Source organism: Salvelinus sp. IW2-2015, linkage group LG4p, assembly GCF_002910315.2.
Source record: "Salvelinus sp. IW2-2015 linkage group LG4p, ASM291031v2, whole genome shotgun sequence".
NCBI classification, from domain to species: domain Eukaryota; kingdom Metazoa; phylum Chordata; class Actinopteri; order Salmoniformes; family Salmonidae; genus Salvelinus; species Salvelinus sp. IW2-2015.
Genome location: NC_036841.1, coordinates 15,112,400 through 15,138,458, shown reverse-complemented (window position 1 = coordinate 15,138,458; position 26,059 = coordinate 15,112,400). Strand labels below are relative to the sequence as shown.

Sequence of the window (26,059 nt, the reverse complement as noted above, 5' to 3'; positions counted from 1 at the left end):
CATGGCTTCCTCTCAATTCAGCTTGGATGAACGGCCACCGTATGTCCATCTTCCACCTCCCCCCACCGCCTACACACATTTCTGCAGCCGTACGGTACGCTACACACGCTGCTCCATTCAATAGCCATTTTCTGTCACTTATCATACGATTGGGCCCTTTTAATTTTTTTATTTAACTTACATTTAACTAGGCTCCCGAGTGGCACAGCGGGCTAAGGCACTGCATCTCAGTGCAAGAGGCGTCACTACAGTCCCTGGTTCGAATCCAGGCTGTATCACATCCGGCCTTGATTGGGAGTCCCATACGGTGGCGCACAATTGGCCCAGCGTTGTCCGGGTTTGGCCGGGGTAGGCCGTCATTGTAAATAAGAATTTGTTCTTAACTGACTAGCCTAGTTAAATAAAAACAAAACAAGTGTAATTAACACCAGATAATCCAATAGGATTGCATTTCAGTTGTACAACTGACTAGGTATCCCCCTTTCCCTAGTAGAAGGGTTTACCTATTCAATTGGTCAGCTTGTCCCAGTCTATGGGAGAAAATAATATTCCACTGGGCACTTACAAATTTCGAGTGGCACTGGGAGGAAAACATGCATGCCCAGTTGTTGGAAAAACACTTTTGAAAGCAGTTTAATTGCCACTTAACAGAGCAGGATCACAGCTTTCTATTCTACTTACATTTATTCCTCAATTGCCAGTTGGACCATTTTAAAACCAGGGTTTTTAGCAGCAACATGGATTAGGCGCATAGCGATCACCAATGGCGTTGAATGCATTGTCGAAGATCTGAGCAGACTCGAACATGGGTTAGCTGCTAGCCCTTCTCATGACACCAATGGATGTATTGGAACGCTGTATCACAATCCATAGTGCAGTGCACAATTGGCCCAGCGTCGTCCGGGTTAGGGTTTGGCCGGGGGAGGCCGTCATTGTAAATAAGAATTTGTTCTTAACTGACTTGCCTAGTTAAATAAAGGTTAAATAAAAACAAACTAGGCAAGTCAGTTAAGAACAAATTTTTATTTACAATGACAGCCTAACCTGGACGATTATTATTATTTGACCATGCTGGTCATTTATGAACATTTTAACATCTTGGCCATGTTCTGTTATAATCTCCACCCAGCACAGCCAGAAGAGGACTGGCCACCCCTCATAGCCTGATTCCTCTCTAGGTTTCTTCCTAGGTTCTGGCCTTTCTAGGGAGTTTTTCCTAGCCACCGTGCTTCTACACCTGCATTGCTTGCTGTTTGGGGTTTTAGGCTGGGTTTCTGTACAGCACTTTGAGATATCAGCTGATGTAAGAAGGGCTATATAAATAAATTTGATTTGATTTAACCTGGACGACGCCAATCACGGCGGGTTGTGATACAGCCTGAAATCTAACCAGGGTCTGTAGTGACACCTCTAGCACTGAGATGCAGTGCCTTAGGCCCAGGTACCAGCGTCTTACTTATGACTCACTGACAGCTTTGTTTGAATACTTTGCAGGACATGTCTCCCCTAGGCTACGCCTCCTCTAGACAACTAGTGATGCTAGTTGTTATAATTGAAAACAATTCATATACTTATATTCCCAATTTGTCTCGTTGTGTGTCTGCATGCCTGTGTGTCCCGTGCATAAATGTATGCGTCTGTGTGCGCGTGCTAAGCAGAGCCATGTGCTCTGGTCTGTCAGGAGACCCACTGTCACCCCCTTCTCCACCCTTCCCTTCCCAGATCAGCCGCCAAGCAAATTGTGGACTAATGGAATCTCCCAGGCAGGCAGCACTTGTCTTCTACCCGTGTACAGGCAGGGGGAAATGTGGTTTCACTTATCCATCTAATATTTTAATTGAAAAAAAAAAGGATGTCATTAGGAAAAAATAGATTGGGATCTTGTGCTTCTTGACTGAAATCCAGACACTTTGAAAAGTAATGAAACACTTTCTCAACGAGCTTGAGTTTTGGAGAGTGTATTTCTTTCTTTCTTTTCCTTCGTTCTGTCCGTCCGGCTAGGGGCGTCCCGTGATGGAGCTCCTGGCCAAGTCGGAGACARGCAGAGGAAGTGGAGGAATGTATCACCTGTCACGTGTCCACCCTTCCTCTCTGTGATTGGTTGGAGGAGTGCGTTGGAGTACCTCAGTGCTTCTGCGCAGGAGCAGTATATTGCTCAGGCTGTCAAAGCTTCGTCAGTGAATGGTGTGTGTGTGCGTGCTCGCATGTGTGTGTTGATTTAAGGGACCTGATGCGGCCCTCTTTGAAGTGAGCCCCATGGTTATTGGGCTGTCAGCAATCGGCTGCAGTGTGTCGTGCGGCCTGATGAAAACTCATCAGTTAGAGAGCCGTCTCGTAAGAAGCCCCGGATTGATCAGTAATAAAATGTAATATCTGTCGGCATCTGTTTTTTTATTCGGCTTCAGACACTTTCATGATCCGCAGCGACAGATGTCGCAGAGAAGTTTTCTCTGAACCTATTATTATTATATTTTTTGAGACACCTTGTTCTCAACATCACCTCTGAATTTATTTATGGGGGGGGGGTGTACTCTCTCTTTTTTGTTTCACTCTGTCGGAGTAAAACGAATCGTTTGGTGGTTTTACGAGACGATATTTCAGATGCACTTATTTGTTTAATTATGTGTGGTTTCCCCCTCCGAGGTGGAATGCGTGTCTGCTTTGTGTCGCACATTCTTTCCCCTCCCTTTTACAGTGAGCCCACATGTTTCGTCTCAGCGTTTATGATATTTCTTATACCACAGTTGTGAGGTTCCCGAAATCACTTAAGCACACAGCATAACCGTCCACATTTAAACAATAAAACACTATTATGGTAAGGGCCTCAGATCTTCCACCACTTCATAAATACACATAAATAAAAAGGACTGGGGCGAAAAAACTCCCCATCATCTTGCCTCTAAGAGCACACCTGCTAATGAAGAACACGTTGTGTCTGAAGCGTGGCTGTCTGAGTAGTCTCCCTCTCCTGTTCCGGATGACTATGTGATCACGCTCTCCGTAGCCGATGTGAGTAAGACATTTAAACAGGTCAACATTCACAAGGCCAGATGGATTACCAGGACGTGGACTCCGAGCTTGCGCTGACCAACTGGCATGTATCTTCACTGATATTTTCAACCTGTCCCTGACTGAGTCTGTAATCAACAGGTTTCAAGCAGACCACCATAGTTCCTGTGCTCAAGAACACTAAGGTAACCTGTCTAAATGAGTACCGACCCGTAGCACTCATGTCTGTAGCCATGACTTTCTTTGAAAGGCTGGTCATGGCTCACATCAACACCATTATCCCAGAAACCGTAGACCCACTCTAATTTGCATACCGCCCCAACAGATCCACAGATGATGCAATCTCTATTGCACTCCACACTGCCCTTTCCCACCTGGACAAAAGGAACACCTATGTGAAAATACTATTCATTGACTACAGCTCAGCGTTCAACATCATAGTGCCCTCAAAGCTCTTCACTAAGCTAAGGACCCTGGGACTAAGCACCTCCCTCTGCAACTGGATCCTGGACTTCCTGATGGGCCGCCCCCAGGTGGTAAAGGTAGGGAACAACACATCCGCCATGCTGTTCCTCAACACGGGGGCCCATCAGGGGTGCGTGCTCAGTCCCCTCCTGTATTCCCTGTTCGCTCATGACTGCATAGCCAGGCACGACAACAATGACACAGCCTATAGGGAGGAGGTCAGAGACCTGCCTGTGTGGTGCCAGGACAACAACCTATCCCTCAATGTGATCAAGACAGAGGAGATGATTGTGCACTACAGTAAATGGAGGACCAAGCACGCCCCCATTCTCATCGACCGGGCTGTGTGATATTATGTCTGATCTCGCAAACGATGTAAAGTATGTATAGATAGATGTAGTCTAGATCCAAGCGTGTTGATTTTTAATCCGAGTGTATCCTGCTATTGGCACACTTGTTGAATTATGCAACAGAACGTGACCACATCACCAACAAACTATCATGGTCCAAACACACCAAGACAGTCGTGAAGAGGGCACGACAAAACCTATTCCCCCTCAAGAGACTGAAAAGATTTGGCATGCGTCCTCAGATCCTCAAAAGGTTCTACAGCTGCACCATCGAAAGCATCCTGACTGGTTGCATCACTGCCTGGTATGGCAAATGCTCGGCCTCCGACCCCCAAGGCACAGAGGATAGTGTGTACGGCCCAGTACATCACTGGGGCCAAGCTTCCTGCCATCCAGGACCTCTATACCAGGCGGTGTCAGAGGAAGGCCCTAAAAATTGTCAGAATCCAGTCACCCTACTCAAATCAAATAATTTTATTGGTCACATGCAGATGTTAATGCGACTGTAGCGAAATGCTTGTGCTTCTAGTTCCGACAGTGCAGTAATATCTAACAAGTAATCAAACAATTCCCCAACAACTACCTAATACCCACAAATCTAAAGGGGTGAATGAGAATATGTACGTATAAGTATATGGATGAGCGATGGCTGAACGGCATAGGCAAGGTGCAGTAGATGGTATAGAATACAGTATATACATGTGATATGAGTAATGTAAGATATGTGAACATTATTAAACGTGGCATTGCTTAAAGTGACTAGTGATCCATTTATTAGTGTCCAGTGATTGGGTCTCAATGTAGGCAGCAGCCTCTCTGAGTTAGTGATTGCTGTTTAGCAGTCTGATGGCCTTGAAGGTAGATGTTTTTCAATCTCTCGGTCCCAGCTTTGATGTACTTGTACTGACCTCGCCTTCTGGATGATAACGGGGTGAACAAGCAGTGGCTCAGGTGGTTGCTGTCCTTGATGATCTTTTTGGCCTTTCTGTGATGTCGGGTGCTGTAGGTGTCATGGAGGGCAGGTAGTTTTCCCCCGGTGATGTGTCGTACAGACCGCATGTGATGCGTCGTACAGACCGCACCACCCTCTGGAGAACCTTGCGGCTGAGGGCGGGGCAGTTGCCGTACCAGGCTGTGATACAGCCCGACAGGATGCTCTCGATTGTGCATCTGTAAAAGTTTATCAGGGTTTTGGGTGACAAGCCAACTTTCTTCAGCACTGTCTGTGTGGGTGGACCATTTCAGTCTGTGATGTGTATGTACGCCCAGGAACTTAAAACTTTCCACCTTCTCCACTGCTGTGCCTTCGATGTGGATAGTCATAGACTGTTCTCTCTGCTACCGCATGGCAAGCGGTACCCAGAACGCCAAGTCTAGGTCCAAAAGGCTTCTTAACAGCTTCTACCCCCAAGCCATAAGACTCCTGAACAGCTAATCAAAGGGCTACCCAGACCCCTCTTTTATGCTGCTGCTACTCTCTGTTTATTGTCTATGCATAGTCAGTTTAACTCTGCGTACATGTCCATATTACCTCAATTTCCTCGACTAGCCGGTGCCGACGCACATTGACTTTGTACCGGTACCCTCTGTATATAGCCTCGCTATTGTCATTTTACTGCTGCTGTTTAATTATTTGTAACTTTAATTTTTTTTACTTAACACTTATTTTTCTTAACTTCTCAAAGCATTGTTGGTTGAGGGCTTGTAAGTAAGCATTTCACTGTGAGGTCTAGACCTGTTGTGTTTGGCATTTGACAAATAAAATGTGATTTTGATTAGATTTGACGAATTGTTAAATACACACAGTTAAGGTTTGACACTGAAATATCTGTGTGTCCTACCATTCCTCTGTCTGCTGCAACCAAGATAAAAGGAAACAACATGAAAAACTGAAAAAGAAATGCTGGAGTTTGTACCCCCCTCCAAAAAATTGATTTTTTTTTTGAGTAAACCCAAATATAAGAAAATGAGTTGTTGAATGACTGGCTCTGGCGAAATTGGTTGAGTTAGTGAGTTAGCACCTCGTCTTGGGGTTTGACCTCCACTTGACCCTGTGTTTGGGTTCAGTGACTGAACAGTCGTTCCATCACGCCTTTCACTCCAGCTGCTGAAGGGCGTCATGATGTGCTGCGATGCCAGGGGTCACCAGACAGGTCAGTTTAGGATTGTGGTGTCGTCGGTGAGTGACAGTGGGCACATGGTGCCAGCAGGGCTAGCTTGGAGGTCAACCGTGCCGAAGAGAGATGATGATTTCATAAAATGTTGTTTCTCTCGTAGAAAGTAACTTTTCTATTTTATTTGTTAAAAAATGACCAGTTAGCCGTGTGGGTTCATGTAGATCTGAGAAGCCTTTTGAAGGCCTTTAAACCTGGCTAAATGACTTGACCTATGGGCTGTGCGGGTGGGCTTAAATGGGTGCCGATTTCTTTCTCAGTCCAGCAGACTGTTGGACAGTTGCCAGCTGGGAGCTAATTTAAAGTAGACTGATGATTGTGGCAGATATTTACCGTCCCCTTTCATGGTTTTGAGGGGAAGGAGAAAGATAAACTTTATGGGGTATCTTTCATGGTTGCTCTTTGCTGTGTTAATTGTGCTAGCAATCAGCTACTTTACACCGCTTGTAATTTGATGTGCTTTCCTTTTTATTTTGTGTGTGTGTGAGAGAGAGTACAGATAATATGGCTGCTTGGAAGAGGGAAACAGCTTGGGAAATGATTTCAACAGCTATCGTAATTAGGAGAATATCATAAATTAAACTTGTGTCTGGCACAGCGTTTGAAGAGCACTGAAAAGTAATAAATGCTGGATGGTTAACATATTTGCATTGCGTTCGGCGGACAGCGCTGGGGAGGACCAGCTGTTTTGGATGTCTTTTGGCAGCAGGAAATGCAGCTATTGCTCATTCAAGGTGCTTTGCTTTCGAAAACGTATCATGAATATCACTTTTAAATTGAGTGGGAAACGGCTGCTGCGTACGCTTGCGTGTGTGCGCGTGCGTGTGTATTCTCTCGCTGGAAGAACTCTGCGGGGGTAAACGCTTTAATGAAGTTCCTGAAATAACTATTTTTGTCTTTTGAATATATATTTTTCTTTCAGATGTGGTTTTTATATCTTGCGTATTTGGAGGTTCGGTTGAAGAACCAGTACTTGTATGATGTGGGAAGAGTCCTAGTCGAGACATGGGGCCAAAGCAACTTACGTGTGACTTTTGACTTTCTCTTCAATTGTGTATTGATATTAAAGGACACACATTTGAGTTGCCTGCACAGATCCCAAGTTAGGATTTGGTATAGTGGTCTCCCTGGTCTCTCTCAGGTCCAGTCATAGTACAGCAGTCCCAACAGAATCCATCAGTCAGGTGCTTAGAGCCACTTATCGAAGCAGAGTGATGACACGACAATTGCCAGTGGAATCGGAGACTTCTCTTTCACATAGGCATAGCCAATTAATGAGAGATCGAGCAGACTGACAGAGGAAATCTCCCCTAAAGTCAAGATAAAGGCTAACCATCACTTTGGTCCTGCGTTGCTCAGGTGTTAAGAGCTTGGTGCTAGCAACTCCAGGGTTGTAGGTTCGACACCCACAGAGATCACATATACTGTACAAAAAATATATGCGCTCACTGTACTAGAAGTCACTTTGGATAAAGTTGCCTGCTAAACGGCATACGTTGACTATTCCGACCCCTTGACTTTTTCCACATTTTGTTATGTTATAGTCTTATTCTAAAATGTATTACATCGTTTTCCCCCCTCAATCTAGACACAATACCCCATAATGACAAAGCACAAACAGGTTTTTAGATTTTTTTGCAAATGTTTTAAAAAGAAAAACATAATATTCAGATCCTTTACTCAGTACTTTGTTGAAGCACCCTTTGGCAGCGATTACAGCATCGAGTCTTCTTGGGTATGACACTACAAGTTTGGCACACCTGTATTTGGGAAGTTTCTCCCATTCTTCTCTGCAGATCCTCTCAAGCTCTATCAGGTTGGATGGGGTGTCACTGCACAGCTATTTTAATGTCTCTCCAGAGGTTCAAGTCCGGGTTCTGGCTGGGCCACTCAAGGACATTCAGAGACTTGTCTCGAGGGCCATGTTTTCATCAGACCAGAGTCTTGTTTCTCATGGTCTGAGAGTCCTTTAGGTGCCTTTTGGCAAACTCCAAGCGGGCTGTAATGTAGCTTTTGCCCTGGCCACTCTACCATAAAGGCTTAATTGGTGGAGTGCTGCAGAGATGGTCGTCCTTCTGGAACGTTCTCCCATCTCCACAGAGGAACTCTGGAGCTCTGTCAGAGTGACCATTGGGTTCTTGGTCACCTCCCTGACCAAGGCCCTTCTCCCCCGATGATGGAGGCCACTGTGTTCTTGTTGACCTTCAATGTTGTAGACCTTTTTTGGTACCCTTCCCCAGATCTGTCCCTGACACAAGCCTGTCTCGGAGCTCTACGGACAATTCCTTTGACCTCATGGCTTGGTTTTTGCTGTGACATGCACTGTACACTGTGGGACCTTATATAGACAGGTGTGTGCCTTTCCAAATCAGGTCCAATCAATTGAATTTGTAGAAATATCTCAAGGATGATCAATGGAAACCGGATGCACTTGAGCTCAATTTTGAGTCTCATAGCAAAGGGTCTGAAAACTTATGTAAATAAGATATTTCAGTTTTTTTAATTTTATAAATTTGCAAACATTTCTAAACCTGTTTTCGTTTTGTCATTATGGGGTATTGTGTGTAGATTGAGGAACATCCGTTTGAGAAACAGGCTGTAACGTAACAAAATGTGGAAAAAGGTCTGAATACTTTCCGAATGCACTGTGTGTCATTTACCCACATAGCACTGTGGATCTAGCATTTATGCCTACGCTTATGCCTACTGTACATAGGGAGTATGGATTGTTAGTAGGGGTAGTGGTTGTAGTCCCCTGGGAGTAGCGGTCCGCAGTCACCAACTGGAAGACTATAGAGAGGATGGATGGATGAGAGAGAGAGAGAGAGAATTCCAGGCTGTTGTCGCTGCTGGGATGGGGATGGGGAGGGGGAGGCAGGGGGCCATGGAGGAGGGGGCATGAATAATGATTTGACCAGGGTCGGATTCCAGTCGAGTCTTTAGCCTGTTTTCCAGCACTAGTGGTATCATGTTGCTGCCATTAATGTCCAATTTTCAATGAAAAACATGTTTAGCCTCCGAAATATAATACAGACAGATAACGCTGGGCGACGACACCACTATCCAGGCTACACACCCCCGACGATATAATTACCCAAATGGGTTGTGGTTAGGGATCATATCCAGGGTGAGCGCGGGGGGTCACCCAGCGATAAGCTCCCCAACCTTGCTCCAACACACTGGTAATTACTTTATTGATAATTCACTGAGAAAATTGCCCTAGCCAATAGCGGCAGCCCGATTTAATGGATTGGCTAGGCGAATAGGAGGGGGGGAGAAAACAGCAAGGCCCTTTTAATAGAAATGAGAATATGTTTAGACCATAGGGGAACCATTTTTTCCTGAGATAATAACCCAAATAAAATGTAAAACAGGCAGGGCCTTGGCATGGGGTAGGGGTTGATGCTGTTTATCTGTGTGTCTTGCATTAACACATTTACCCCTGGCCTTAAACGAGCTAATCATTCTCCAAGGGGAAGGGCTTGGTAATGAAATTGACATTTAACAGCATAGCCTCACTCTATTAACTACAGTAAATGTAATTTGGTACAGACCCCAGAAGTGTGTGGCTGCCGCCGTCCCCCCCGTTCAGAAAAGCAACCGCAGATTTTGTGTTTATTGCATCTGCTTGCCACAAGTTGCTTGGCTGCTAAAATAAGACTGCACTTGTGTTTTCTCCATATGTAGCTATTGGACACGCACACACACACACACACACAGACCAAAACAGAAAATGGACAGTGTCCAATTCCTCGTCTCACATCCGCCGTCGTACCACACACCCAGTTTCACACCAAAGTCTGTGGGTTGGCCTGAGGATCTTCCAGGCGGGAGGCAGATTCGAGTAATAAACCTATCTATATTCCCCCAGGACGTTAAGGCTGGGTGGTTTACCAGTTCTCTGGTGATATAACCACCTCGTACAGAACTCTCCGATGTATTGTATTCATGTAGCTCTAATTCTGAGAAGGCTTTGCAAAACACAGGTGATTCTCTCCCTCTTGCACGTGTGCAGTATTGTTACGTAGAATATCGATATTATTTACTTGACTGACGACTTGTACTGAATTCTTCTGCTGCTGTATGTTTGCTACATACTTCAGTCTGAGACTGCCATCATTGAAGTCGTTTGTGGTGATGTCAAAATGATGGGTGTTGTGCAAAACAAAGTCATCGGTGATTGGATCATTTCTAACCAATCAGAGGGTCAAAGCCAATGACAACTTTTTCTAAATGCTGCTTTATCCACGTGTGTTCTGGCTCTGGCCCAACCAATTGGTTTCTGGGACCAATCAGAACGGTTAAAATGGGTTTGCATTCTAGAAATTGTCGGGGAGTGTACTCCGATCCAGACTCGTTGCGGAGAAGAAGCTAACGTCTGTGGGTACGGCATAGCGTTTGCCCGGATAAAGGAGTTTGGGTAGCCAGGCAAATGATTTACCACCATTACTAGTGATGACAGTGCAGCGTTTTATGAGATTAAAGATTATATTTATTTTATGAAGGATGTATTCATGTGCTACTTATTAAGACCTGTGTCCTTGCAAATGGCCATGTCATTGTGCAAGCACAGTATTAGGCAGACATTTTGAAAGTCATTTGTATTGTATTAAGAGCTATTTTTTTTATACAGTATTCCATGTATCATCTACTCATCATTGACAACCAGCTTTGTTCAACACTAGAACACGTTGTAGAACTCTCCAGGGTCCATAGTGTATGTATAAAGCATCTCACAGTAGGAGTGCTGATCCAGGATCAGTTTTGCGTTTTAGATCATAATGAATTAGATTATATTTACAGGGGGGGACCTGTTTTCAACAGTTGTCCAGACTTTTGTGACAGAACTATTATTAGTTTTATGTCAAAAGAGGGAAGGAAGCAATAATGATTCTGGGACAGCAGGTTTGACCATTTTTATAGACAAATCAATAAAATGATAGATGATAGAATATAACACCTTAGCTCCCTCCTCTTCTTTTCACATTGTCATAGTCAGACACACACACACACACACACACACACACACACACACACACACATCAGCCTCCGACTGACAGTGCATTGAAAATGACTTATCTGAATCAATAGAGGTGTGAATGCGTAAAAAACAGACACACTCTGTAGTCTCTCCACTCCACGGAGGTGTGTGTGAGAGAGGCGGTGACAGGCAGCGGTGGCTCTGAAGGCCGGCCCAGCCAGCCTAGCCTGTCTCTATAAGTAGCCCACTAAATCTTATACTAGTCCCAGTGTGTGTGTGTGTGTGTGTGTGTGCGTGCGTGTGTTCAGGGATCCATCCCACTGACTGTCAGGATCAATAAGGCCGCCATGGCCGCCATCTAAAGCCCTCCCTAATTGCCCCCATCTCCAGCCAGTCGCCCATCTCCAACCGTCTGTTTCTAATCAACGCCGACTCGGGTTTCCCAATAGGCTGCTGCCCTAACCAGAAGCTGTAAATTAACTGCCGGCAACTAGTTCCTAGTTCTCTCTTCTCGCTCTCTCGTTCTCTCGTTCTCTCTCTCTCGCGCTCTCTCGTTCTTGTTCTCATTCTCAATCTCTTGTTCTCTTTCTCTCTCTTTCTCTTTCTCTCTCTTTCTCTTTCTCTCTCGTGTTCTCTTTCTCTCTCGTGTTCTCTTTCTCTCTCTCGTTCTCTTTCTCTCTCTCGTTCTCTCTCTCTCTCGCGCTCTCTCGTTCTTGTTCTCATTCTCAATCTCTTGTTCTCTTTCTTTCTCTTTCTCTCTCTTTCTCTCTCGTTCTCTTTCTCTCTCGTGTTCTCTTTCTCTCTCTTGTTCTCTCTCACACACACACATTCGGACTTGTATGACTTTTTCATTTGGTCTTTTCAGCATTTGAAAAGCATGACACAAGGCATTTCAAGTTACAGAGGGCCTACAGTACATAAAGCCCTCTCTAACAGTCTGACTCAAGGCTTTGGGAGTCATCACATACGGGAGATGGATTACCCTGCTTGGGGTGATTTTGGTTGCATGTCAGAATCATGCTGGATAGTGTCAGCGCCATGCTAACTGGGGTAGCCTTGAAGTTAGGCCAGTAACCGAAAGGTTGCTGGTTCGAATACCGGAGAATTTCAAATCACAACATAATGTACTTTACAGTGAAACAATCAAAWTTTTTTTGCGATTCTGATCATGTGTTATGTCATCTCTCCAGGTCTCGTGAGCGACGGCGGTCTCGCAGCAGGAGCAGTGGCCGGTCCAGCCGCAAGAAGAGCCGCAGCCACAGCCGAGACCACAGCAGGCGGAAGGGGCGCGACAAAGACAAGGAGAAGGACAGGGACAATGGCAGGGACCGAGACAAGGACAGAGCCAAGGACAAAGACAAGAGACCCGACAAACAAGGGTGAGTGAAAAGTTCCTTTGTGAGTCCATGGCATACTCACTCTGACATTGCAGCCTCCCCCCCCCCCCAGGTATATTATGAGAGTATCCAGCAGGGACACCTCGGCTGGGCCTCATCCATCCATCACTCCTTCGCTCTTTCTCCTGGTATCCTCTCATTCGGAATATATTACATCTGTCTCTTATACACATCTAGATGTGTATAAGAGACAGCCCCCCCCCCAGGTATATTATGAGAGTATCCAGCAGGGACACCTCGGCTGGGCCTCATCCATCCATCACTCCTTCGCTCTTTCTCCTGGTATCCTCTCATTCGGAATATATTACATTCTCTGTGTTAATGTTGCATCCTTAAGTGTACCTGCGTCACCTGAACATAGTTGATCTCTTTATCTCTCTACTGTTGATCTGCCTTGGCCCGGGTGCAATATGTTCACACACAAACACAACACACACACAGACATCCCAGGTGCAATATGTGCCAGCCAGCCATGGACCTAACTCACTCAGGGGGCCTTACTTTCCACCAGAATAGCACCTTGATTTACCCATATCCCGCCCCCAAGCACTGTGTCCTAATGTGATTGGAGGGCGGGGTAATGTGATTGGTGAGGAGTCGTTGTCTCTCATATTGAGTGTCGTGTGTCTCAGACCCGTCAGTTAGGTGTCTAGAGGAGGGTCGCGCAGAGAGAGGACTGTGGAGGCGCAACCCTGTCCAAATATAACGTATCCATATGCACCATTTAGGCTATCTAGACCGTGACCACATCAAGGCATGCGTTCGGGGGCCTCATTTATAACCGTTGTGCAAATTTCTAACTAAATATCTGCATCTGCCATTTCTGAAAATAACCAGAATAACCATAACCATTTATAACACCCGTTATATAATTAAGTGATAATGCCCGAGAAGCCGGAGTTTGGAGGATAAATTGGCACAGGTGTTGTTAGGCCCGGCAAACCGTGCCAATATATCCTCCAAACATCGGCTTCGAGGGCATTATCACTTTGATACAACAGGTTACCAACATATTCAAATAGTGATTGATATATTTTCATTAAAAACGTTACTTTAATTTATTCATACTATTTCATCCTTCCACAAGATATAGTCCTGACACAAATCTAGGGTTACTACCTAAACCGGCTAGTCTGTTCCATTGCCATACTGGCTGGCAACGTTCTTATCCCTTGCTTGCTAGCTAGCCAACTACTGCTAACTTAGTCACATCAAACAGTGCAGCCAGAATAACAACAGTAGCTTCATTTGCATTTGTTTAAGCTGTTTTCTAGTGACATTTATGTGGACGCATCTAAAACAATGAGCTAATGAGGCGTGATTTCGCCTGGCATAAAAAACGTGCTCTCGTCAGGACACTCTTGTACAGAAGAGCTAGCCAACAACACAGCTAACACACAACTTCAAACTGAAGCTGGAAAGACTGCAAACAAGCTGCACTTCGTTTCGTTTGACCTTTTTTCAATTGACATTTCTTTGTAAATATCCATAAAAATGATGCCAGTTGATTCATGATTTCGACTGGCTGAGAAACGCTGCTTGCCTGTCTCTCGTCTGGACCTCTACACGTTTATTACCATGGGACAGCTGGAGATCGAATTTGAATATTGAAACAATGTTGCAAATGTTGGAGAGACGGACAGCAAGGTTTATATACAAATCTCCGCTGTTGAAAGTTAAATGTTAGTCTGAAGGAAATGTCTAGATGTTTTTTTTTCCAGTGGAGATAAAGTTTATAAATTGCCTGGCTGGGCTGATGATTTTCACAGAGTAAATAGGCATTTTAACGTCATAGAGTTTGTGGAATAGACACGGGCTAGAATGCGGTTTTAACCAATCAGCATTCAGGATTAAACCCTTCCGTTGTGTAACACCCGTTTATAAATCAGACCTGTCGTAAAACTGTGCGCACATAAACGAGAATTATAACTTATTTAGGAAAACGTTCTCAGTTCACCTTTTATGGTCACAATAATTGCATTTATTTTGAACTATTGGAATTAGACCACGTCAGATTTTAAACGAAAGAGCAATATCACATTTCTATGGAGGTTTAAGCAGAATGTTTTAAAGGTCCAATGCAGCTGTTTTTATCTCAATTGTTACCCAAAAATTATTTGATATCAATTAAGTACTTACTTTAAAAAAAATCTAAAATAAACCAAAATTGCATCACAGCAAGCAACATTTTGCTAGGACTGTCTGGGGGTGGTCTGAGTCGGGAGGGGGAAACTGAAAACTATCTGTTATTGCGAAGGTTTGGAACTCTAATTCCTATTGGTCTATTAACTAATTTATCCCCTGATGATGTCACCAGGTAGTCCTAAACTCCATCCCACCCAAACGGTCTTAAATTTCAGGCAGTTTTTTCAAACAGCTCTTACACTAAAAGGGCATTATCATAATTTTCACAATTTCACAGTATTATTCCAACCTCAGTGTGGAAATACAGTTGAAGTTGGAAGTTTATATACACCTTAGCCAAATACATTTAAACACAGTTTTTCACAATTCCTGACATTTAATCCAGTAAAAAGTCCCTGTCTTAGATCAGTTAGGATAACCACTTTATTTTAAGAATGTGAAATGTCAGAATAATAGTAGAGAGAATGATTTATTTCAGCTTTTATTTCTTTCATCACATTCCCAGTGGGTCAGAAGTTTACATACACTCAGTTAGTATTTGGTAGCATTGCCTTTAAATTGTTTAACTTGGGTCAAATGTTTCGGGTAGCCTTCTACAAGCTTCCCACAATAAATTGGGTGAATTTTAGCCCATTKCTCCTGACAYAGCTGGTGTAACATAGTCAGGTTTGTAGACCTCCTTTCTCGCACAAGCTTTGTCAGTTCTGCCCACAAATTTTCTATAGAGGTGAGTGCAAGGCTTTGCGATGGCTACTCCAATACCTTGACTTTGTTGTCCTTAAGCCATTTTGCCTCAACTTTGGAAGTATGCTTGGGGTCATTGTCCACTTGGAAGACCCATTTGCGACCAAGCTTTAACTTCCTGACTGATATCTAGAGATGTTGCTTCAATATATCCACATAATTTTCCTACCTCATGATGCTGCCACCCCCGTGCTTCACGGTTGGGATGGTGTTCTTCGGCTTGCAAGCCTCCCCCTTTTTCCTCCAAGCATAACAATGGTTATTATGGCCAAACAATTCTATTTTGTTTCATCAGACCTGAGAACATTTCTCCAAAAAGTATGATCTTTGTCCCCATGTGCAGTTGCAAACCGTAGTCTGGCTTTTTTATGGCGGTTTTGGAGCAGTGGCTTCTTCCTTGCTGAGCGGCCTTTCAGGTTATGTCGATATAGGACTCGTTTTACTGTGGATATAGATACTTTTGTACCTGTTTCCTCCAGCATCTTCACAAGGTCCTTTGCTGTTGTTCTGGGATTTATTTGCACTTTTCGCACCAAAGTACGTTCATCTCAAGGAGACAGAAAGTGTCTCCTTCCTGAGTGGTATGACGGGTGCGTGGTCCCATGGTGTTTATACTTGCATACTATTGTTTGTACAGATGAATGTGGTAACTTGAGGCATTTGGAAATTTCTCCCAAGGATGAACCAGACTTGTGGACGTCTGATTTCTTGGCTGATTTCTTTTGCTTTTCCCATGATGTCAAACAAAGAGGCATTGAGTTTGAAGGTAGGCCTTGAAATACATCCACAGGTACACCTCCAATTGACTCAAATTACGTCAATTAGCCTATCAGAAGCTTCTAAAGCCATGACATCATTTTCTGTAATTTCCCAAGCTGTTTAAAGGAACAGTCAACTTAGTGTATGTAAACTTCTGCCCCACTGCAATTGTGATACAGTGAATTATAAGTGAAATAATCTGTCTGTAAACTATTGTTGGGCAAATGACTTGTGTCATGCACAAAGTAGATGTCCTAACCGACTTGCCAAAACTATAGTTTGTTAACAAGAAATTTGTGGAGTGGTTGACAAACAAGTTTTTAATGACTCTAACCTTAGTGTTTGTAAACTTCCGACTTGAACTGTATATGTAAAGTACAGATAATCACGTTTTTGACTGCATGGGGCCTTTAATATTTTACAGTGACCTTTTCCAACTTTTTTCTTTTAGCGAGTGCCAACCACTTGATTGATATATTCAAAACAATTTTAAAGTAAAATACTACAGCCCACACTTCTATGCAAAATACAAATTATTCAATATTTTGTTTATCAATAGATTGTGTTTCGCTTGCCTTGGTATAGGCTCGGAGCGTATGATGTCATGCTCCTATTGCACAGCAATACTATAGCCTATACCCATACTGTCAAATATTTTACAAAAATATGTCACCCTTGGACTTTTTTCAAGTAACTCACAATTTTCCCTACAAATAAGTTGAAATTGATCAAAGTATTTCACTGTTAATATTACAGAACCTTTGTTTTTGATTCAGAACTTAATATATCAATTCAAATCAGAAAATTAACAGAAATGGCATTGACAAAATGATTGACTCCCCAGACTTAATATTTGGGAGCACACAGCCTTTAGTCAAAATTACTCCATCAATGAGTTTCCTGCAGCTCTTTACTGGCAGTTTGGCCCACTCCTCTTGTGCAAACTACTCCAGTTCTCCCAGTTTTGAAGGGTGCCTTCTCCCAACTGCTGTTTTCAGGTCTCCACAAAGTTTCAATGCGATTTAGATCTGGGCTCATCGCTGGACAATTCAGAACAGTCCAGCGTTTTTGTCTTGAACCATTCCTGGTTGCTTTTTGAAGTGTGGTTGGGGTCATTGTCCTGCTGGAAGACCCATGACCTTCGACGTGACCCGGCTTTCTGACACTAGGTCCGACATTGCGCTCCAAAGTGCCTTGGTATTCTCCTGATTTCATGATGCCACACATTCAAGGCACCCAGTGCCAGAGGTAGCAAAGAAACCCCAAACGTGTTATTTCTTTTTGAAGGCTTCATTTTGTTTTCTGGTAACATAAAGATGGTGTGCTTTACCAAAAAGCTATAATTTGGTCTCAGCTGTCATGTTCAGGTGTGTTCTGGCAAATTTCTGTCGGGCTTTCTTATGTTTCTCTCTCAGCAGTGGTGTCCTGCTGGGTCAAATTTCTGTCGGGCCTTCTTATGTTTCTCTCTCAGCAGTGGTGTCCTGCTGGGTCTCCGACCATATAACCAATATATACCATGTGACCAATAAAATTTGATTAGATTTAACTAGAGGTCGACCGATTTATGATTTTTCAACGCCGATACCAATACCGATTATTGGAGGACCAAAAACGCCGATACCGATTAATCGGCTGATTTGTATTTATTTGTAATAATGACAATTACAACAATACTGAATGAACACTTATTTTAACTTAATACATCAATAAAATCAATTTAGCCTCAAATAAATAATGAAAACATGATTCAATTTGGTTTCGATAATGCAACAACAAAGTGTTGGAGAAGAAAGTAAAAGTGCAATATGTGCCATGTAAGAAAGCTAACGTTTAAGTTCCTTGCTCAGAACATGAGAACATATGAAAGCTGGTGGTTCCTTTTAACATGAGTCTTCAATATTCCCAGGTAAGAAGTTTTAGGTTGTAGTTATTATAGGAATTAGAGGACTATTTCTCTCTATACGATTTGTATTCATATACCTTTGACTATTGGATTTTCTTATAGGCACTTTAGTATTGCCAGTGTAACAGTATAGCTTCCGTCCCTCTCCTCGCCCCTACCTGGCTCGAACCAGAACACATTGACAAAAGCCACCCTCGAAGCAGCGTTACCCATGCAGAGCAAGGGGAACAACTACTCCAAGTCAGAGCGAGTGACGTTTGAAACGCTATTAGCGCGCACCCCGCTAACTAGCTAGCCATTTCACATCGGTTATACCAGCCTAGTCTCGGGAGTTGATAGGCTTGAAGTCATAAACAGCGCAATGCTTGAAGCATTGCGAAGAGCTGCTGGCAAAGCGCACGAAAGTGCTGTTTGAATGAATGCTTACAAGCCTGCTGGTGCCTGTCAGACTGCTCTATCAAATCATAGACTTAATTATAACATAATAACACACAGAAATACGAGCCTTAGGTCATTAATATGGTCGAATCCGGAAACTATCATCTCGAAAACAAAACGTTTATTCTTTCAGTGAAATATGGAACCGTTCCGTATTTTATCTAACGGATAGCATCCATAAGTCTAAATATTCCTGTTACATTGCACAACCTTCAATGTTATGTCATAATTACGTAAAATTCTGGCAAATTAGTTCGCAACGAGCCAGGCGGCCCAAACTGTTGCATATACCCTGAATCGGCGTGCAATGAACGCAAGAGAAGTGACACAATTTCACCTGGTTAATATTGCCTGCTAACATGAATTTCTTTTAGCTAAATATGCAAGTTTAAAAATATATACTCTGTGTATTGATTTTAAGAAAGGCATTGATGTTTATGGATAGGTACAGTCGTGCAACGATTGTGCTTTTTTCGCAAATGCGCTTTTGTTAAATTATCCCTCGTTTGGCGAAGTTGGCTGTCTTTTTAGGAAGAAATAGTCTTCACACAGTTCGCAACGAGCCTGGCGGCCCAAACTGCTGCATATACCCTGACTCTGTTGCAAGAGAAGTGACACAATTTCCCTAGTTAAACGAAATTCATGTTAGCAGGCAATATTAACTAAATAGCAGGTTTAAAAATATATACTTGTGTATTGATTTTAAGAAAGGCATTGATGTTTTATGGTTAGGTACACGTTGGAGCAACGACAGTCCTTTTTCGCGGAATGCGCACCGCATCGATTATATGCAACGCAGGACACGCTAGATAAACTAGTAATATCATCAACCATGTGTAGTTAACTAGTGATTATGATTGATTGTTTTTTATAAGTTAAGTTTAATGCTAGCTAGCAACTTACCTTGGCTTATTACTGCATTCGTGTAACAGGCAGGCTCCTCGTGGAGTGCAATGTAAAGCAGGTGGACTAGTTAACTGTAAGGTTGCAAGATTGAATCCCCGAGCTGACAAGGTAAAAATCTGTCGTTCTGCCCCTGAACAAGGCAGTTAACCCACCGTTCCTAGGCCGTCATTGAAAATAAGAATGTGTTCTTAACTGACTTGCCTAGTTAAATAAAGGTGTAAAAAAACACAGATTTCCGATTGGTATGAAAACTTGAAATCGGCCATAATTAATCGGCCATTCCGATTAATCGGTCGACCTCTAGATTTAACCCTCTTTCATTGAGTCGGGACGGATGGTGCGAGTTGAAACTGTCGTACCTTTTGTTTGAATGTCAGCTTGAATCTGTGTGGCAGTTAATCGAGGTGCTTTCTGTCATTCCAATCTTCCATCAAGTTTTCTGATTTGGGCCTTGTCCAAGGAGGTTTGCTACAGTGGCATGGGCTTTAAACCTCTTGACAACATTACGTAGGGTGGAATCAGGAACATCAAGGTCTCTGGAGATGGACTTGTAGCCTTGATATTGTCCACGCTTGGCTACAATCGTCGTGTGTCTGACCTCCTCAGCTAATTCTCTGGTTTTCTTTCTTTTCTCCATGCTCATTGCGGTAAACACAGTGACACAAAACAGGATAATGTGTCCTTCTCTCTATTCAAACTGGTTGACTGAGGGATTTTTATATGGCAGMCACCTGCAACTCACAGGGAGAGGAGTTCAATTCAATAGTAAAGGAGAATCACCTGCTTGAAATCTAATTATTTCTAACTACTTCTAGAAGACGCCAATAATATTGTCCAGGCCATTTTAGGATTTATTTGTGGAATAAGCTAACATTTACCTTATTTACATAAGTATTCAGACCCTTTGCTATGAGGCTCGAAATTGATCTCAGGTGCATCCTGTTTCAATTGATCATCCTTGATGTTTCTACAACTTGATTGGAGTCCACCTGTGGTAAATTCAAATGATTGAACATTATTTGGAAAAGGCACACACCTGTCTATATAAGGTCCCACAGTGTACAGTGCATGTCAGAGCAAAAACCAAGCCATGAGGTCGAAGGAATTGTCCGTTGAGCTCCGAGACAGGATTGTGTCGAGGCATAGATCTAGGGGAGGGTACCAATACATGTCATCAGCATTGAAAGGCCGCAAGAACACAGTGGCCTCCATCATTCTTAAATGGAAGAAATTTGAAGCCACCAAGACCACCAACCTGACAGAGCTTGAGAGGATCTGCAAAGACGAATTGGAGAAAGTCCCCAAATACAGGTGGTGTGCCAAGCTTGTAGCGTAAAACCCAAGAATACTCGAGTTGCTTCAACAAATTACTGAGTAAAGGGTTTGAATACTTATGTAAATGTGATATTTCATTTTTCTTCTTTTTAATACATTTGCAAAAATACGTTTTTTTAAATATTATTTTGGCTTTGTCATTATGGGATATTGTGTGTAGATTGATGAGGGGAAAAAACTATTTAATCCGTTTTAGAATAAGGTTGTAATGTAACAAAATGTGGAAAAAGTCAAGGGGTCTAAATACTTTCTGATTTCACTGTACATAAAGTACTAGTCAAAAGTTTGGACACACCTACTCATTCCAGGGTTTTTCTTTATTTTTACTGTTTTCTGCATTATAGAATAATAGTGAAGACATCAAAACTATGAAATAACACATGGAATCATGTAGTAACCCAGAAAGTGTTAAACAAATCAAAATATATTTTATAATTGAGATTTTTCAAAGTAGCCACCCTTTGCCTTGATGACAGCATTCTCTCAACCAGCTTCACCTGGAATGCTTTCCAACAGTCTTGAAGGAGTTCCCACATATCCCAAGCACTTGTTGGTAAAAATAAAGAAAAGCCCTTGAATGACTAGGTGTGTCCACACTTTTGACGAAGGAGATGATCGTGGACTTCAGGAAACTGCAAAGGGAGCACCCCCCTATCCACATCGACGGGACAGCAGTAGAGAAGGTGGAAAGTTTTAAGTTCCTCGGTGTACATATCACCGACAAACTGAAATTGTCCACGCACACAGTGTGGTGAAGAAGGCTGAAGAAATGTGGCTTGTCACCGAAACCCTCACTAACTTTTACAGTTGCACAATTGAGAGCATCCTGTCTGGCTGTATCACCGCCTGGTACGGCAACTGCACCGCCCACAACCGTAGGGCTCTCCAGAGGGTGGTGCGGTCTGCACGACGCATCACCGGGGGCAAACTACCTGCCCTCCAGGACACTTACAGCACCCGATGTCACAGGAAGGCAATAAAGATCAAGGATTATAACCACCCGAGCCACTGCCTGTTCACCCCGCTTCTATCCAGAAGGCGAGGTCAGTACAGTTGCATCAAAGCTGGGACAGAGAGATAGAAGCTGTTTTTCAATCTCAAGTTCATCAGCCATCACTAACACAGAGAGGATGCTGCCTACATACAGACTTGAAATCATTGGCCACTTTAATAAATGGATCACTAGTCACTTTAATAATGCCACTTTAATAATGTTTACATATCTTGCATTACTCATTTCATATGTATGTACTGTATTTTATACTATATCTTGCATCTTGCCCATGCCACTGTCATTGCTCATCCATATATTTATATGTATATATTCTTATTCCATCCCTTTACTTAGATTTATGTGTATTAGGTAGTTGTTGTGGAATTGTTAGATTACTTGTTAGATATTACTGCACTGTCAGAACTAGAAGCACAAGCATTTCGGTACACTCGCAATAACATCTGCTAACCATGTGTATGTGACTAATCAAATTTGATTTGATTTGAATCTTGAATCAAAGGATTTAGTGGCTACGTACAGTGAGTTTGAAAGGTCGAATGGGGGGGGGTTTGTGAGCAACACATTGCCTTTTAAAGGGGCTAGATGTTTTATTTATTTAGCTGTATTACACATTTCCTTTTTCTTAGATTGATATCTAAAGTATCAGCCAAACAAATAGAGTGAACACGCTAAACTAAAAAGGCCAGTGGAATATATCTATATTTTCTTATTCAGGCTTCAATATCCTTTAAAATGCTTGATAAGGATCTCTGACCCCGCTCTGTGTTTGTGAGAGTTTTTTGATGGACTGTGTTGGTTTAGATCCGCACACACCAGCTAACCAGGCCACCCAACACACCATCTAACAGAGCCACGTCCCCTTTTTCTCTTTTTCCATAATGGATCTATTCTTCACCGCTTTGAGAGAAAATCCAAGAAGTCTTCTGGAGTAGACTACCTTGTGCAAGAAGAAAGGAATTTCTATCCAATTGGCCTCTTATGGCATTCCCTGTGGTTAGTGGAGATGGGCTTATGATGATGGGAGGCAATGTTGTAGTACTCGAGACCGGTCTCGAGACCACATATTGAGTGTCTCGGTCTTGTCTCTGTGTTGGATACATTTTTACTCGGTCTTGACTCGGTCTCGGACAGTGAGGACTCGTAATTTCTTCCAGAGACCAGCGGCGTAAAAAACTCATAATTATCAGCTTCCATTCAATGCATAAGTTCTTGTAAAATGAATATCATATTGCCTATTGAAACCTGGGATACCTACTTTACTCTTAAAATTACTGTCCTTTACTTTCGTAGAAAAACATCATCACTCTTTGTCCAGATTCTCTTGACTTGCTGGTAGGGAAGAGTGGGGGAAATTGTAAAAGTATTTATATCTATTTATGTTTGCGAAGTGGCAAATCTATTCGACCTAGGCCTTCAGTTATGACAGTCTCGTGATGCTGAATGGACAGACACTATAATACCAGCGCACTCACGTAGGAGAGTGCACTTTTTGTAAAACACAAAGGGCCCTATGGTGTAGTGGAGGCTATACGCAGGTATACGCCCTATACCCACTTTGTTTTCAGTAGGCATTGCTTATACTCACTTCTTAATCCCTACTGTTGCGTATCAAAGTCGTGTAGTAGAGGTATACGATTGATTAATTATGTAGTACAATAGAGAAATCATGCACAAAGTAGCCTACACAATCGCAAAGTACGTGAAATATATTCACATGCGCGCGGCACGTACTGTATAGCCTAGTTTCTAGCGGATTATCATCGACAAGCAGCAAGGGCGCGCAGCTCTCAACTGGTTGTCTCATGGAGCAGCTCACAGAAGAATGACATTGGTAGCCGGTAGGTAGGAAGGAAAGACGTTTCAACTTATATCTACCAGTAAATGTGAACTAAGGAAACTGGATATGCATATCAGGTATTGAAAAAGTTTAGTCCATAGTCTTGGTTAGTAGGCTATTTGCGATGTCCAATTCGGTCATCATGTGGTGTTTGCATGAACATCTGTAATTGCTTTCCCCAAAAAACGTCCCAATTAAATGTTGACTGCAATGTAGGTCTACCTGACAGAATGATATAATGTTGGTTTGTATCAACGGAGAGGGCATTTGTTTTGCTCAATTGAATTAAAGGGCAACTACACCCTCCAAAAAGATATATAAACTCTGCAAAAAAAGAAATGCCCCTTTTTCAGGACCCTGTCTTTCAAAGATAATTTGTAAAAATTCAAATAACTTAATAGATCTTCATTGTAAAAGGTTTAAACACTGTTTCCCATGCTTGTTCAATGAACCATAAAATGTATGAACATGTATGAGACACTAACAAATTACAGACGGTAGGCAATTAAGGTCACAGTTATGACAACTTAGGACACTAAAGAGGCCTTTCTACTGACTCTGGAAAATCACCAAAAGAAAGGTGCCCAGGGTCCCTGCTCATCTGCGTGAATGTGCCTTAGGCATGCTGCAAGGAGGCATGAGGACTGCAGATGTGGCCAGGGCAATAAATTGCAATGTCCGTACTGTGAGACGCCTAAGACAGCGCTACAGGGGGACAGGACAGACAGCTGATCGTCCTCGCAATGGCAGACCATGGGTAACAACACCTGCACAGGATTGGTACATCCAAACATCACACCTGCGGGACAGGTACAGGATGGCAACAGCAACTGCCCGAGTTACACAAGGAAAGGACAATCCTTCCATCAGTGATCAAACTGTCCGCAGTAGGCTGAGAGAGGCTGGGCTGAGGGCTTGTAGGCCTGTTGTAAGGCAGGTCTACAAGTCCCACTGAACACGTCTGGGACCGGTTGGATCGGAGGGTGAGGGCTAGGGCCATTCCCCCCAGAAATGTCCAGGAACTTGCAGGTGCCTTGGTGGAAGAGTGGGGTAACAGCTCACAGCAAGAACTGGCAAATCTGGTGCGGTCAATGAGGAGAAGATGCACTGCCATACTTAATGCAGCTGGTGGCCACACCAGATACTGACTATTACTTTTGATTTTGACCCCACCCTTTGTTCAGGGACACATTATTCAATTTCTGTGTATGTCTCAGATGTTGAATCTTGTCATGTTTATACACATTTTTACACGTTAAGTTTGCTGAAAAATACGCAGTTGGCAGTGAGAGGACGTTTATTTTTGTGCTGAGTTTAAATGCTTCCCCCGCCCCCCAGACCTCATAGTCTGCACCATACAGCTGGTGATCGAAGTCAGCGCGCATGCGCACATCCTGCCACAAAGAGTCGCTGGAGCACAATGGGACAAGGACATCCCGGCCGGCCAAACCCTCCCCTAACCCGTACGATGCTGGGCCAATTGTGCGCCGCCTCATGGGTTTCCCGGTCATTTCCCGGGGATCGAACCCGGGTCTGTAGTGATGCCTCTAGCAATGCGATGCAGTGCCTTAGACCGCTGCGCCACTCAGGAGGCTTCCACCAGATGATGATTATTTGAAACGTAACTTCTTGTTGAAAGTTATTCTTGAAAAAGGAGAAGCTAATAAATTACCAACAACATCCTCTTTGATAACACCTGCTGCAGCCACTTCAATCTAGCCTACAACAAAAGCTAGCTAGCTCGATCTTGGGATAACTACTGCTCGCTATTGCACAGTGACCTGTTCGCCTTCGAGAAGGCAAAAGTGTCCATACATTTTTGTAAAAACAGTTCCACCAATTGCAAGTCAATGTGATTGGTTGATAACACTGTCACTCCAACATTTTGCACTAATACAGTTGAATGGCAGATTCCTTCTATCAAGCTTCTGATGGCCTAGCCTATGGCTGACTTAGCTAGCTAGATGTATCTCCCCAGAGACCACCAAAGAAAAAGCCTGATTTTGATTTTCTTCTTCAATAATAACCCTTTCCTTTCTAACAAAAATTCAAGAGATTAAATCAGAACATCATTGAAAATACTAATATTATTATTTTATAAATCATTAGCCTTTCTCTTAAAGTGTAGAAGGCCCTCATTGTTCCCCATTGTGTTTGGGTCAGTAAACATTTATAGAGCGGCTCTATTTGTCCTCAGCATGCTTTTTTTTCAAAACTCTAAATGTCTAAAGAATCCATATTTTCTTCTGAAATGTGACTTGTTTCAGGAAACTAGGCGTATGTCGCAAATCACGACTTCACAGGAGAGGCATTTTAATGTTTATTTGTATTTTTGATCAAAATGTGTTTTTGGGCAGAAATGCCTTCTGGAACATTTCAACTTTCTTGTGCCTTAATAACAAACTTGTATGACATCTGTAAATATGAATAAAGTTGTTAAATTACGAGCCTAGTTCGTTTAGCCACAGAAATAGACAGGAAACTTCCTGCTTGCCATGATTGGCTGAGATAATGAATGGGCTGGGCATGCCGAGAGATGAGTTTCGGATTGTCTGCCATGTAGCATTGTCTTTCTATAAAATGAGCTGCTCGTTGTGTAGA

At 43.0% G+C, this 26,059-nt stretch overlaps 1 protein-coding gene across 1 annotated transcript in view; it reads left to right on the top strand.

Moving 5' to 3' along the window:
- Positions 1-26,059, top strand: part of rsrc1 (arginine/serine-rich coiled-coil 1) — a 179,231-nt gene that overhangs the window by 12,412 nt on the left and 140,760 nt on the right. The window contains exon 4 of the mRNA XM_070436819.1: positions 12,170-12,358. Coding sequence (XP_070292920.1) covers positions 12,170-12,358 — 189 coding nt within the window. The remainder of the gene's footprint in view (positions 1-12,169; positions 12,359-26,059) is intronic.